A 15459-nucleotide genomic window follows, 5' to 3' on the forward strand; every position below is an offset into this window, starting at 1 on the left:
CTGCTGGGAACACTGGGCAGCATTTTCATGTGAGATCTATTCATAGAGGGTCAGCAGGGAGGTTAATACCTGCAGTAGATGGCTTAGATAACTCATTTAAAGGTAAAGACCAGTTAGATATGTAGAGAAGCTCTGTATGACTTGAATGCATTTTGAATGAGTGGGAGAGATGCTTCTCTGTCTTTTTCCTTTTTCTTTATAAAACCTTAAACAATAATAATAGTGTGAAAATAATGGTTAAAACTATCAAAACATTTAATCATTTTACAGTTTTTCAAACCAACTTTGTAGAACCAGAGGCAAAACAACATCAAGTTGTATATATGTAAAATATCAATTCAACAAGTTATTTAGTCCCCAAATATTCTGTTCTATTATATTTTGGGACTAAATATCTTAAGAAGGACATTTATTTTGCTTTGGTTTTACAAAATTGTAAACAAGTTGTTTTGTTCCACAAAATGATAAAACTTTATGTTTTGCTGTAGTTTTGACCTCTGAAACCACCAATTTTCACATTAAATCTAATATTTCACCAACATTTTGCTGGAAATTCACAATTCCCAATGTCCCCTGAAGTAGCTTTTGAAAGTTTGGGATCTCCAACAGAATTTAAAATTAGTTTCGTTGGACGTGAGCAACATCGGCCGGAGTCAGTGATTGGTCCAGCAGAGTTTAAGAGGTTAATATTCACTTTTAGAGCAGAACATCACTCCAATAAATGCTCCGTCATGCTACACAAACAAAACCACCTCAGTTACAACTTTTAGATTTCTCAGTGCAATCCATCAGAAATTAACTTTTTTTTCTTGTTGGGCTGCAAACTCCTCCGCAGTCCTCCACTTCATTTTCACAGCAATCAGAATTTCCTTTGCAAGATGAAAGGCTTTTTCAGGATCCCTTTTGTTCTATTGATCACACTACAGTTTTGTTTTTCATATCAGGTTGTTCTGTCACTTTCTTTGGCTTTAGTTATATTCCACTAAACTTTGCTGCTCCAAACTGTTTTGCAGCAGATTTTGTTCAGACAAGAAAAAACCCACTCAGACAGACAAAGCTAATGCTTCTGCCTTATCAGTCTTTGATGTGTAGAAGAATAAAGACAGCTATCCGGAGGAGCTGGAGGTGTGAGATCAGCCTGTAAGAGCTTAGTCTACCTGTTCTGCAGCTTAGACTTCAAAGTTTTCCTACAGCAATGATTACTCTGTAGTTTTTCTGCTGTTTTCCCCCCGTCTTCCTTTTTCATTGTTCTCCACTGATCAACGAAGAGCACGTTTGTTTTCTCTCACAAAGCGCCAGGGTCAGTTACAGAACAGCGTACAGATTCACTGTCTTGCTCTTCATCAGGCCAGATGTTTGCTGGCTCAGGGGGCTTGTAATCAGGGCTTCCAGTCAAAGGTGCATGTCTTGTCTCATGGCAGGGGAAGCATCTATTTTTTTCAACCAAACAACATGAGGAAACATATAGTTCCTTAAACAAAACAACAGGATAGGCTGCTACACTTCCTCTATAGAATATAATGAGCATTGTCTCACAGCATGGGGTCTGTATGACAAAGGCAGGAATGAAAATATTGTGGTTATTAATTATGATAATCATAATAATGATGCTAATTAATGGATTAATGTGGTGGTGAGTGTTTTCATGGCATGAGTATCCTGGCCAAAATCATTGTGATTCTTAAAATTACCTCATAATTAACAAAATTTACATAAAACTCTGTAAATGGCACTAAATGCTGGAATAGTTTTATTGCACCACAGTAGGAAACACATCTTTTATTTTAAGTGAACATCCTTTCGAGTAAAAAACAGCAATAAAACAACTAAAAAGCCACCTATTTCGCCAATTTGAAATGACATCGTATATAGTATTAATTTGATATGACTATACTTATCAAATGATGTTCGACTTCTTTTGGCCTGCTCTGGGTTTCATATGAATAGTAAACATGACAACTGTGTCCCCTAGCGGTCTAATGGTTGAAATACTGGCGCACGCGCAAGTGCCACGCGGGGGCACTATCCATACAACATAAAGTATGTCAGTCTAATCAGTTACTTGCATTAAGTACCAGTTAATTACAGTATACAAGTTGGCATCTACTGTGTACTTTCCGTGTAAATCTTAATCTGTGTCTCGAGCATCATTGCATGTGTGGATTTAATGAGGAAATACTTTTGTCAAACAGTATTTCGCAAACTTGAATTTTCAGTGGTGCATGAAGGAACCACAGCCTCAAGTTACACAACAGGGATTTTTATTGGAGCCAAAATGACAAACTATAAATCCGTACTGATCGTGTTTGACTCTTTTAGAAGCATCTACAAATGTCCCAGCATATATATATATATATGTACATATATATATATATATATATATATATATATATATATATATATATATATATATATATATATATATATATATATATATATGTACATATATATATAATTATTGTTTTGTACATTGGATTTTATTTTGTTTGTAGCTTTTGTTTTCAAGTCAGTTTAGTTTCGGTTAGTTTCCAGAGTGGGTTTGTTTGTTTCAGTTATTTCATTTAGTTTTGTTAGTACACAATATAGTTTCCGTTTTTTGTTTGTTTTTTTAGTCTTGTTTTTAATTTTTATTTCAGTTAGCTAAGATGTTTTATCACATCCTACTATTAAAACCTTGGAGAACCTTAACGTGTCAGGCAGGTAGAAATGATTCTAGAGAATTACTGCAATTATGCAATTACTCCTAAAAAACACACGATGGCGCACAACAGCAACTGGTTAATTTGATCAATCAACACCAAGGCAGCATTTGCACAGATGCGTACAAAACTTAAAACGACGTTTCAAACTTTTCTAAACGTACCTGGACGAATGTTTATGCCTAGACATCCTGGTGGAAAAAAAAAACAACATAAAACTAAATTATCATAATAATTACACACCAACTCGAATATTATTTTTTTTAATCCAATTGTGCAGCTTTATTAAACATTAACTATTTTAAATGAAAATGCGTCACATCAACTGAAACCATAACCACGTCCCTGAAGCCCGTCGCCTCGTACGGGAGGTGAGTTCCTGCCTTTCCCCTCTCACTCCTGTTCACCTCTCCTCCCTCCTCCTCTTCCTCCTCGTAGAAACTCAGCAGCTCACTCCGCCGCGCTGCAGACGCGCTCACACGAGTTTCATGTCGATCACAGTAACTCTGTGGCAACAACTTCAGTTTCAGAAACTCCGTGTTGTTTCGATGCCATGCTGGATTAAACCTATTAACCTTTGTTACTCGGCCAAAGATTTATTTTACGCAAGCGCAGGTACAATGACCGCATTCTGCTGCAGATCGACTGATTAGAGGTAAGTCGAACCATTTAGCTCATTAAATCTACTGGAAAAAGTATTTGCTTCTACAGGTCAGACCGATTATATTATTTTGTGCAGTAAAAAATGGAGCCTGCCTCTTTATGTGGTGATATTTTTCAAGTATAGACCTATACGTAAACAGAGGAGCAAAAAAAAAAAAAGTTCAGATTTTAAGTGATACAAGAGATAAAAACAATATATATTCTCTACACTCAAGGATGTCATCGACTATTGTGTCCTTTTTGGAATAATTAAGTGTTTGCTCACAGCGAACAGTATCATGACAGCTTTGTGCTTGTATTAAGGGCATTTCACCACAGTGAACATATACAAAAGGATTATCAGCTGTCCTCACTGGCTTGGCTTCTGTTTTGCGCAATTCAACAACTTTTTTTTTTACCCTTGTGTTCAAGTGTAGCTGCTAGTATCTGCACTAATTCCTTGTTAATGAGTAAACTTTGGGAATGTGGACACTAAACTGGTCATTTTTTTTGTTTACGCTTAGGAGAGAGATCATTGTTTGAACTTTGACCTGTGGCCCTGAGCTTAGATAGTGGAGAGGACAATCTAGCACCATGGATATCGGCAACGATGTGGACCTGTCCAATAAAAACATCACCCCATTGTGGAAGCGCCGCACGGACAATTGTAAAAACACCCAGGACCCAAGCAAACCCAAACCGCGACCCCTCAGCTACCACATTAATGGGGTCATGACGACAGACTTCCCTGTAGAGGATAACAAGTGTTCCTTCACCTTGAGCCAACCGTCCGAGAGACTGATGGTCACACCCCCGAGCTGGGGCAAGAACACCGTGGTGTTGAAGCACGTTCTGCAAAAACCCTCCAAGAAAACCAGAGTTGTTCGAAGCATCAGCATCGGACCCCTCTCCAGCGGACTCTTCTCACTGTCCAAGTTTAGGTCTGAGGACAGCAGATCCAACTCACTGGACAATAGAGTGTGTAATGGAAACATGGAGAAAACCAGTAATGGAGTGACAGTATGGCAGGAAAAGTGTCTCCAGGACCCCCAGAAACGCACATCCAGCATGTCCTGTGTGAGCTCACGGAAAGACCAGATAGCATTTGGGATGAGTTCACCCCAATCTGCTCCTCTTAACTCCTCTCCTGTCCTTTGTCCACGCACTCCCAACAACAACAACTTCCATGAACTGTCTTCCCTTTCTTCTGCATCCAGCCCGTCTCCTCCAGCTAGGCGTACCCCTACCCCCTCTCACAGTTCCACCTCCAGCATCCCCTCCCTTTCATCCCTCACCTCCTCAGACCCCCCTACCCCACGCTCTCCGTCACCCGCAGACAGAGGACAAATGCCCCATAGAGCGTCCTCATTCTCTCCTGCCTCCTCACAGGACACCAGGCATGCCTCTTCCTCTTCCTCCCTCTCCTCCACGTCTCCATCACTCTCCCCGTCTATCTCTCCCTCTCCCTCCATCGTCCTCAGCACTAACAGCCCAGCTGCACTGAAGATGGGCACCCAGCAGCTCATTCCCAAGGGTTTAGCGTCGGATATTCGGCAGAGCAAAGCACCACCCTCTGAGCCGCAGGGCCATGGTTTGGCAGGGCTGCTGGGGTTGGATCATTCCAAGCGAGCAGTGAAAGCTCTTAGCATGGTGGAAACAGGAACCTACTTTTCTACAGGAGGGGTCCACAATGAGGCGACGGATGGGGAAAGTGAGAGCCCAGGGACTCTAAGAAGAGGTCTGAGGAGTACGTCCTACAGGAGAGCTGTTGTGAGTGGAGTAGACCTTGAGGTCCCATCGCTAGATCCAAAGGCCCTTCGGTTGTCACAGCTTGTCATTAAATGGCAGAACGAGGATAAGCCAGATTCACCAGTCAGCCCAGCAAGCCCTGGCACTGTAAGCCTCACTAGCCCTGGATCAGCCAAGCCTGTGAGTCCTGGGACGCCAAAACTTGCAACCCCTGGGACACCCAAACTCTCCAGCCCCGGAACACCTAAACTTTCTACTCCTGGGACACCCAAACTTGTCAGCCCAAGGATTTCAAAGCCTTTTGTCCTTGAGACAGAAAAGCCTACAAGCCCTGGAAAAAACAAGGTTAGTGCACTCAAGAACACTGATGCTCTCAATTTGGAGGTTATCACCAAGAGCTAATGTATTCATAACACAATTAAAAGACTTGCAAACTTAATGTGTCAAGGTCCTAATGGGACAGTTCAGAGTGTGGTTGTATGGGGTACTTATCCACAGCCATTATATTACCTACAACAGATGTTAGTCGACACGCATCCAGTTTGGAGAAGACGGCTATTTGAGTATTTGTTAATTGGGTAGGTGTTTCAGTTTAGTCATTCAGATATTTAAAATTTTTTTTTTTTGCAAAGGACGAATGCTAGTGAGGTGTTACTGCTGCTGCCCCTTTTACACACACAGTTACAGGAATGATCATTTTACCTAACAGTTATTAACAGGTTTATTGACTCAGTCAAGCCGTTTCTGTGTTGTGTAAGCAGCACTGTAATGCAAACATGTGAGTCCCACCTAAAAAAAATCTAAATCATTTTAAGTTTACAATATATTAAGAGTATTTTCACTGCTTTACCATTCTATCAGACAGTTATTTACAATCACAATCTGTCTGCTGGGTTTAAATTTGACCATGCACAAAGATTGCTATAATATGAACTTTTCAGTATTGGGAGGTTTAAGTCCAAATTTTAAAATGACAACACAGGCTGAGTATTGTCAGACAAACTTAGCAGCAGCAGCAGGTCAGTCAGGGCCTTACAAGGAAACAATTAATGTGGTTGTTGGACACATGATGTAATGTGACACTGTGCCCACACACACAAACTTACACACACAATGGCTCTGTAATTAGCCAGGAGTCAATGAGGAGGTCACCAGAAAGGTCACAGTGAGGTCATGGACAGGTGACTGGGGTACACGAGCCAATTTCATTCAGTCCAAGTTTGTCCAAGTCTTTAGAGTTGTACTGCTTCTCTCTTTCAGAGCCCAGATAAGAGGAAAGTTTTGACCAGTCAGCGGACATTTGACAGTGAGGGTGAGAACCATCCAACTACTTTGTTTCCACCACATATTACCCTTTATTATACTCTTTCTGTGTCCTTTCTCTTACTAAACACTGTCTTCCTTTTTTAAAACTTCAACGTGATGGATCTCTCTGTTAAACAAATGCGTGTTTCAGAGGAAGAACTGTACCAGAACTACCAGGAAAAGGCTTTACATAATGATTCAGATGAGGATGCTGATTCCAAAGAGCCCAAACCCGATAGTGGCATTGTGATGCAGTACAGACCTATACGCACCTCCTGGAGCCAACTCAGTGTGGTAAGTAGGGTCGTCATGTAAAAGTTGAGCAAATTGTAGACATTTGCTTATCTATGATAGGGGGGGGGGGGCAACTGGATGAAAAATGTTTTTACACAGACTTCCATGAAAAAAAAAGTTTCAAGTCATAATTATAGCGGTAAAATATTTGTTCAACCAAAAGTAACCCTTCTGTTTTCATTCCTTTAGGGTTCATTTTGACTGATAATAATGACATTTCTGTAATACTCTGACCCGCAATATTTTCGGACACAGTTATTGTACCATTAAAATCTCATGCCGTTGCAACCCTAGTGATAAGACATAACACGCACACAGACAAACACTTGTCATAGCTTCCATTCTTTCTATATCTGCCTCACTGTCTCTCTACATCCTGTACACAAACACACAGTATACACTCTGTGTCTCGGCTGTGGAGACTTGGAATGCTTGTGCTCTTAAGAATGCTGTCATATCCAGTTTGGCTACAGTCCATACCCATCCTCCCACTGTTTCTGCCTTCCTCTGCCCCTCACTTTGTTTATCAGGGAGTGCAGGAGCATTTCTTCTAGGACTCGGGTGGGCCGGGAGGCAGACAGTCAGCCAGACCCACAGGAAGTCTTGCAAGCCCTGCTGGGCCTAATGCCAGTGTGTTGGCAAACTCCACACACTCGTCAGACTGCAAATATGCTTAAAATGTTGCCTCTACTGAGAAGTGCGGTGGCTCTTCATTACATAATATAGTTAGGGATTGTAATGGACTGATAGAGGAGTACAGAGGATGGGAATGAGCTAATTTAGTGTTCTACTTAGACATTCCCATCTGTTTGTTTACTTGTTTAGGATGGAAAGTGCGGAAGCAAAAACAGGCGAGGGCATAGATGGAGGCAATTAGGATTAGTTCTGAAATTGCTGAACTGAGAATGATATGCATTGTGACTCGAATAAATGAAAATTGGATTGAAAGTACAGAACATTGAGAAAATGTCTTGGGTTGTTTTTATTCTTGTTTGCAAGGAAGACACAGAGGTGAATTGAGCTGACTCGGACATTATCATGCTGACCAGGACTCTCTTTTTCCATCACAGCTGCTTTACAGCTGTGGATTTGTTATTGTGAAAGTGTCTGGCCAGATGGTACATGATGTAACTCTGTGGGATTCTTCCTTGACTTTCACTTTTTGCGGGAAATGCTGGCATGACACTTTCACTGTCATAATGTGTTAGGAAATAGGTTTAGTTCCAGGGAAGCCAAGAACCAGATATACAAGTTGTCATCATGTGAGCCTTGCCTTTCCAAATAGTTCCTCCCTGTCCCACTGGTATCTCTTGCTATTTAGGGTTTGGTGACATGTCACATCCCAGAATTTTCACATTTCTAGGAATTGCCACCTGTAGTTTCAGTGGAGCTTCCCTTGAGCTATAGTGTCTCATGACACTTAAGTTTCCTAACATTTTGTTTGTTTTGTTCTGCTTCAAACAAAGAAATATGCACTCGAGCTTAAAGAAAATAAATTGTAGTAATAAGCTATTGAATAGTGAGACCTAATTAACTGTATTTTTGTCATAACCTACTGCAGCCCTGTTTATTCCCTGACATTAAAATGCATCTTGAGTGATCCGATCACATTTGGACAGCTCTGTCCATTCACACCTGGTATTAGAATGCGTCTCCCAATATGTCCCGAGTGACCGCTTGTGATTGGATCTCATTTCCTCGCTCTATATTTAAATAAATATTACATAATTTCCTGCAAGCATAGCATTGCTTCTTCAAAATGTCCTTGTAAACCACTCAAAAAATAACCTTGGAATATAGTCTGAGTGATCAAACCTTTGGACGCATTATGGACGTGTTGTGTGCATACACGTCAGTGCTTAGAGTTTTCCACTTGTGATCCAATCACTCAGGAAACATATTAATATCAGGTCTAAACAGGGCGTGCAAAACAGGCTGAAGTTCACTTGACATCATGACGGGCTCTAAAACCTTATAGCCTTAAATTGATAGCTGGTTTTACTGATATGATGTCGAGGGTTTGGCAGAAAGGAAATAAGAGCAAGAGAAATAATAAAAGTGATGTATGTGTGAAAGGAGTGCAAAAGAAAAAACCACAAGAGATGTTTGGTATGCTACGGGTTTGTTTGTTCTCAGTGTTTGCTGAGGGCTGCAGGGCAGATACTAGAGAGAAGGAAGGCTCCCCCAGGAGCAGTATCACTTCCTTGTGCCTTAACACCAAAACAGGATGAGAAGCAAGTGGAAGCAGGACAGATGGCCTCTTAGGAATTGTGCATGCATGTGCGATCTGGTAAAATATACTGCGAATGTGCCCCTGGTTAAATTGGATATACAGGTATTTAGTAGAAAAGGAGAGTTAAGCATGCTTTCTATTCAACCTTACTTTGATTTTTGCAAAGTCACAGCCGATTAATTCAGTAGCATTCCACACCCAGTTCATTCCAACAGATTGCTTTGTTTCAATCTCATTCAAAGATCTCTGCACCAAATCTTGCCAGCCACATACCAGCATGCACATGCACTTTGTTTTGCTTACATATGCTTTCAGCTAAATTACATTTACCTTTAAGTTTTTCAGTTAACAACACATGTTCTCTTTCTACACTAGCCCTGTGCCTCTTTATTCAGTAAAGAGCTTTCTTTTCCAGTTTCCTATAATGACTTCATTGGCTCTCTATTCAGTGTGGTATGCAAAGTGCTCCTTTGTGTGCGAGGACAACAGTGGCACACAAACACACACATGCACACAAACGTGCTACAATTTCAAAGGGCCCCTGACCTGAAAGACAAAAGAGTCGTCGGACAAGTGTGACTTTGTATTTGAAATCTTTTCATGATCTCAATCATTCCTCTTTTTATTTTTCTTGATTTTTGTTTTCTGTTTAGGTCAAGAAAAGTGGTCTGTCTGACCGGATGAGTCAAGAAGAACGCAAAAGACAAGAGGTAGGAATCACATTTTACACTTTGTTTGGTTTGAAGTGGAATAATCAAACTTTGGCTGCACGTATACCAGTTGAAGATTCACCAAGCATTGCTGAGCACTGGGGGAGTATAGCCGTCCATTTGGTCTTCTTAAACTCTCCTCTTTATTTAAGACCAATAAAAAAGCCATTAAAGGAGTACAGCAGGACACATGGCTAACACTCTTTTATCTTTAAAGCAGATGCTTTGTAAAGGGGAGCGGAGGACAGATGTTCCAAGAAATATTTACCTGAATTGTTGTCAAATTAAAAATAACAAGATGATGAGTAGAGGCATTACATTGCTTGACAGATGCGCATGACATTGTTTAATAGCATTCCAAACGTGATTGTAGAGAACAGGTATGTCAAGCATGTTCATGACAGAGCCTGTTTCATAGAGAAGTGAGTGAGTCAGGATGATAAACTGAATATTGTGAAATGAAAACAAAATAAAACATGAGTAGTTCCCTCGTTTCAGTCTCTCTGACCACTTTCTTCTGCCCTTCAACAGGCCATTTTTGAGGTGATCTCGTCAGAGCACTCCTACCTCCACAGTCTGGAGATCCTGATCCGAATGTTCAAGAACTCTGCGGAGCTCAGCGAGGCCATGACCAAGACTGAACACCACCACCTCTTCTCCAACATCACAGACGTCTGTGAGGCAAGCAAAAAGTAAGTGTGCTGTTGTGTTGTAATATAGCTTATGAAAGCAGAGTTACTATCAGATGTATATTACTATGTGGAGTTTTTGGTGTCGAGTGAGAGAAGTGTTGGTAATGACATACTGGTTGGTATTTTTTAGGCTGCTCTTACATGTTCCTTAAAAGCCTATTAGTGTTTTGTGGTTTTGGTTTTGGCTAATGAGCTGGATCATTTTCCTATTTAACAGCACTTAAAGTCGGTATACCGCACTCATTCCAAGTGGGGCGTGTCTGTAAACACTGTTTACTGTGTACCATTCTTCCAGCCTGACGCTCTAGCTTCAGTCAGAGTTGTTTTCGGTGTGTAAGGGATTGTGGGTAGGCAGCACCAAGCTGTTTCTCTCTCTGTGTGTGTGGTCACATGCTGAGGGGCAAATTGAGTGAAAGAACAAAAGAACAATTACGCTTAATTATTATCATCATGAACATTCCTTTGCTGTTTGAGAGAGCTGAAAAGCAGACTGGATGCAATAGCCTAAATTTGCTGATATGAGTCCTCTGAGTGTACCCGTCCATCATGTTTTACAGTGCATGTGTGTGGACTGTTAAATGACATTCATGGCCAGGTAACCATGAACGTCTTCCAAGTATCCCATAAACCGATGGAAACACTCATGCATGAGAGGCCATGAAAGTTAAGACCAATGAAAATTGTGCTGCTACAGCAATTACTGTGTGTACTGGGCTCCATTATTTCTACAAATGATTGACAGAGGAATTTCTTAGCCCATATGTTCTTCGTTAGGTTGATATGTGTCTGTGATTTTAAGTATGGTATCGTTTCTCATGTTGTTTTTTATGGGTTTACTTCAGTATCATAATGGCCTTAATAAGGGGTGGGCCATATATCGGATGTACTCAATATGGCGGCTTGTTCTACGTGGAATGTATCAAATGACTATATTGTGGACATCAGGTATAAATTGTCTTTTCTTGAAAGCCATTGGCATTAGACTCACTTCGGTGTTCAAACATCTCTCACTCTCTGCTATGGCTCTCTTGCTCTCACAGACACAAACTTTCTGCTAACTGCTAATATCTTACCAGAAATTCGACTTCAAAGCAAGAAACAGAAACACTTCCAGTCTGAGATGAGCTGGGCGCTTCAGAATAAAAGCTTTGATTTCTTCCATTGTAACAGAACTCTAACAGTACTTTATTTAACTTTACTATAACAGTGCTTTATTTAACTTTACTATAAGAGTTTATTAAACATTACTTTGTTTAATATTATGATGGTAGTATTTTACCAGTTTAGCAGTATTTTGTTGACTTTATTATAACAGTATTTTATCTAACTCAGTTATAACAGTACTTATTTGACTTTGTTATAATTGCTCATTATTTAACTTTACTATAACAGCGCTTTTTTTAACCTAATTAAACAGTAATATGTTTAACATTATGACGGTAGTATGTTAAATCAATTATAACAGTACTTATTTGACTTTGTTATAATAGCACATTATTTAACATTACTATAATATTACTTTATTTAACTGTATTATAACTGTGTTTTGTTTAACGTTACTATAGCTGTACTACATTAAACTTTACTATAACAGTACTTTATTTAATGTTATTGTAGCATTTCATTATTGAACTTTATTTTAAAATTGGTTTATTTAGTATTTTAGTATTGTGGTAGTAGAATATAATTTAAAATGTTGAGATATACTATATCATGTATCACGATATAGTGTAAAAATGTTACGATATTATTTTACAAGCCTTATCACCCAGTCCTAGCCTGTATTCATTATGGCAGTAGCTTTATTCTGAAGTCACTGTTCACCATGGCTGTAGTCTCATTCCCAAGTTATTACTGGAGTGATGTCAGTCTAACACCTTGTCATAGGGACTTAAGAGCTCACGATTAAAGTTTTACAGCCTAAGATTTTCCCTTTCTCAGCCACGTTACTGAACCTACTTTGCCATCAAGCTGTTAGCAAGTTCATGGGTTATTCTCAAAAATCCAGGGTTAATATTATCGGTAGATAAATCTGAGCATGGAATGAGGTTAAACTAAGGTTGTAAGTTTGCCCAGAGCATTCACTGCCTCCCCTGTGCAACTGTTCATGACATTTGCTCAAGGATTCCATGTCAGGATTTCAGCCCCCTCCTCAGAGAAAGATTTACTCGTGACATACTGTATGCCATCTATATGTACATTTGACTTAATCTCCTTGTCATGAAGGAAGAACTGTTTCTACTAATAATACTCTTAACCTTCTGCAGCTTATTAGGCACGTGTGGATTGACATGGGCATTATTTGTACTTTATTTACACCTCATTCCTCATTTGCATGAATGGAGGTATCTGCAAATTCCTCAACAATTTCTTCTTGTGCTCAGACGTGCTGCAGCCCATTTCACTCCCCTCTCTCATACCAATACCCAGACCCCACACAGTAATGCAATACTTTACCATCCCCACCTACTACTCAGACCTTCATAGCCCCAGGGAAGAGAATGGAGGGCATAGAGACGGCGGGGCAGCAGCTCTTAAGATATAAATTTGCCTGCAGCACTGGTTAAACAAGATGTTTTACTTGGAACAGATAGTCAGGCTTTGAGTTTAACCTCTCAAAGAAAATAGAAATTTCACTCCACCTGCAGGCTCCTGGGTAGTCTGTGTGTGTGATAGTGAGTGGGAGGTCTGTTGAGTATTTTAAATGCAAGTGCTGATTGGCTTTCCGGTGCAGCCTCAGGATATTAGATACCTCATTCTGTATCATGACATGTATTAGAATTTCAGCAGCATTCTGTAACACCAAGGCAGACTGACAGGGAGGCTGGCTGGTAAATGTTTGTTTTCTCCAGTAGAGCAAGTGAATGCAAACTTTTAGACTCAGCAGAATGAAGAGTTAAGTTTCACTTTGATGGGCTCTTATTGGCTCTTAAAATTTACACACACTCACAAACACCACTAATTTTACATTTTTGCAATCATCCAGTACTCCATAAGCATATCCCCTTTTAAGATTGTGATACAGATATTAATTATATTTTTAAGATTTGAGATTTATTTGCACAAAACAGAACATAAAACAGAAATACAACAACAAAAGAAGACATGGTTGTGCATTTGAGACTAAGAAACCCCTAGGGGCTCTTGAGGAATCTCACCTCAATAAGAATAACAAATGCCATGCAATCAAGAAAAGTAAACAAACAACCAAACAAAGTCAATAAGCAAATGTAAAGTAAGCAATGTAAATAAAATAAAATCAATTAAAAAATCAATTAATGAAGTGTTTGCCTGATGTTCTGCTGCTCCATCTGTGTCCAGAGTACACTCTGCGTTTTGAGAGGTCCTTTTGGTTAAAAGGTATATACATTACAGCACTGATCCTAGTGAAAAGTCCAGGTCCAAAAATAGATAATCTATTTGTGGTGGTGGATTTTTAATTGTGGCGGGAGGCCACAACTAAATGAATGTGTGGAAAACCCTGATAATACTTGGTCAGCAGCCTAATTTTTAACAATTCCTTTTTTTCCCTCACCCAGATTTAACCTCCTTTCCTTGACCTTTTCACACATGGCATTCTGGTATTAGGATCAGCAAGTTTTGCCCTAGGAAAGAGCACAGCCTGGATTTGAGCAACCTTGACCTGCTAAAGCCCTAAGCACACCTTTACGACATGGTCCAAAGGACAGGGCAACATGTGTGTGTTTTCTGCTGCTCATGACCCCGTTAGAAAGGGTATAGTTCAAATAGTGTGAGGTCAGGCAGGGACACAAAGCTACATGTTCAGAAGAGGCATTGTTTCCCATAGATAGTCACAGCCTACTGTGTATGTGGGGCAGGTTGAAATTGGTCTAGATGAGCTCAAACTCAGTCCGAGCGGTCAAGGTCAGCGTCCCGTGTCTGTCCGACATCTTCCTGTTTGTCACCTCGAATTGTGCATGCAAAAACACTCACTCTCTTGAAGCTGACCATGTGGCGTGCCGTTAAATGGGCCATCTGGTGGAGCTCAGGAAGAGGAAAAGCCTCTGTGTTATGGTTAATGGTAGGCTATGTCTATTTTAAGAGGCGGGGAGTTCCTCTTTTGTGATCTTCCAGCGGGTTTGGAAGAAAGGTGTTGGCAGTGCTTCCTGCCTTCCCGACTTTGTATCTGTCATTGTATCCTATATTTTCCCCAGTGAGTCATGATTTGATGTGTTATTGTCATGTTCGGTATGAAGCCCTGACATACTAACCCTGATTCATCCTGTGCTCAGGTTTTTTAAGGAATTGGAGGAAAAACACCAGCAGAACATTGTGATCGATGACATCAGTGACATCGTGAACAAACATGCTCAGTCAAACTTTGATCCCTACGTCACGTACTGCTCCAATGAGGTGTACCAGCAGAGAACCCTGCAGAGGCTGGTGTGAGTGACCGAGCAGACAAACAGATTTTCATATCATATCTCTCATGGATTATATCCGACTGAACTGTTCTGAGATTTTAAACCAGGGAGTTTGTTCTTCCTCCCACTCACCTACTTCTCTTTCTGAACATCCAATCTCCTTCACATGCAGGTCCAAGAATCCAGTTTTTAAGGAGGTGCTGACCAGGATCGAGAGCCACCCAGATTGCAGGAACCTCCCCATGATCTCCTTCCTCATCCTGCCCATGCAGAGAATCACTCGCCTGCCTCTGCTCATGGATGTGAGTGTTTCATGAGCTTTGGAGTCACAAGACTTTGACTCTTACGCAACAGTTTGTTTATTCATACTGCCCTGACTGATTCTACATGGGATGTGTTCTAACCTCAAAGATGTGACCTTACATCATCCTTGATAATCTTAACTGATGTACTCTCTCTTCCTTATTCCTTATAATGCTCTTTCTTCCTCAGTTTCATGCTTCCTGTGGCACTCACATTATTCTGTCCCCACTCGACCCCCCCTTTCTTCCTCTCCCTTGCTCTACTTTCATCCCCCTTCCTCCCATCCTCTGTCAGCATCTCCTGAGGGACTCTGGGGTTTAAGCTTATACAGTCAGAGGCTTTTGGATCCTGAGAAAGTTTGGTTATAATTCTTTGCTTCCCACAGTTTTATCTACGCATCAATATTTTATCAGGCCTTTGGCAGAGTGTGATGCGCATGAGTGCAAT

General features: G+C 40.5%; 1 protein-coding gene across 1 annotated transcript in view; it reads left to right on the plus strand.

The window, feature by feature from the left end:
- Positions 1-2674: 2674 nt before the first annotated feature.
- LOC121943467 (rho guanine nucleotide exchange factor 26-like) overlaps positions 2675-15459 on the plus strand; it is a 61524-nt gene continuing 48739 nt past the window's right edge. The window contains exons 1-8 of the mRNA XM_042486984.2: positions 2675-3354; positions 3866-5435; positions 6351-6402; positions 6547-6689; positions 9576-9632; positions 10164-10324; positions 14578-14730; positions 14882-15011. Coding sequence (XP_042342918.2) covers positions 3936-5435; positions 6351-6402; positions 6547-6689; positions 9576-9632; positions 10164-10324; positions 14578-14730; positions 14882-15011 — 2196 coding nt within the window. The 5' untranslated portion in view covers positions 2675-3354; positions 3866-3935. The remainder of the gene's footprint in view (positions 3355-3865; positions 5436-6350; positions 6403-6546; positions 6690-9575; positions 9633-10163; positions 10325-14577; positions 14731-14881; positions 15012-15459) is intronic.

Source organism: Plectropomus leopardus, chromosome 6, assembly GCF_026936395.1.
Source record: "Plectropomus leopardus strain MGB_pleo_1.0 chromosome 6, ASM2693639v1, whole genome shotgun sequence".
Lineage (NCBI taxonomy): Eukaryota > Metazoa > Chordata > Actinopteri > Perciformes > Serranidae > Plectropomus > Plectropomus leopardus.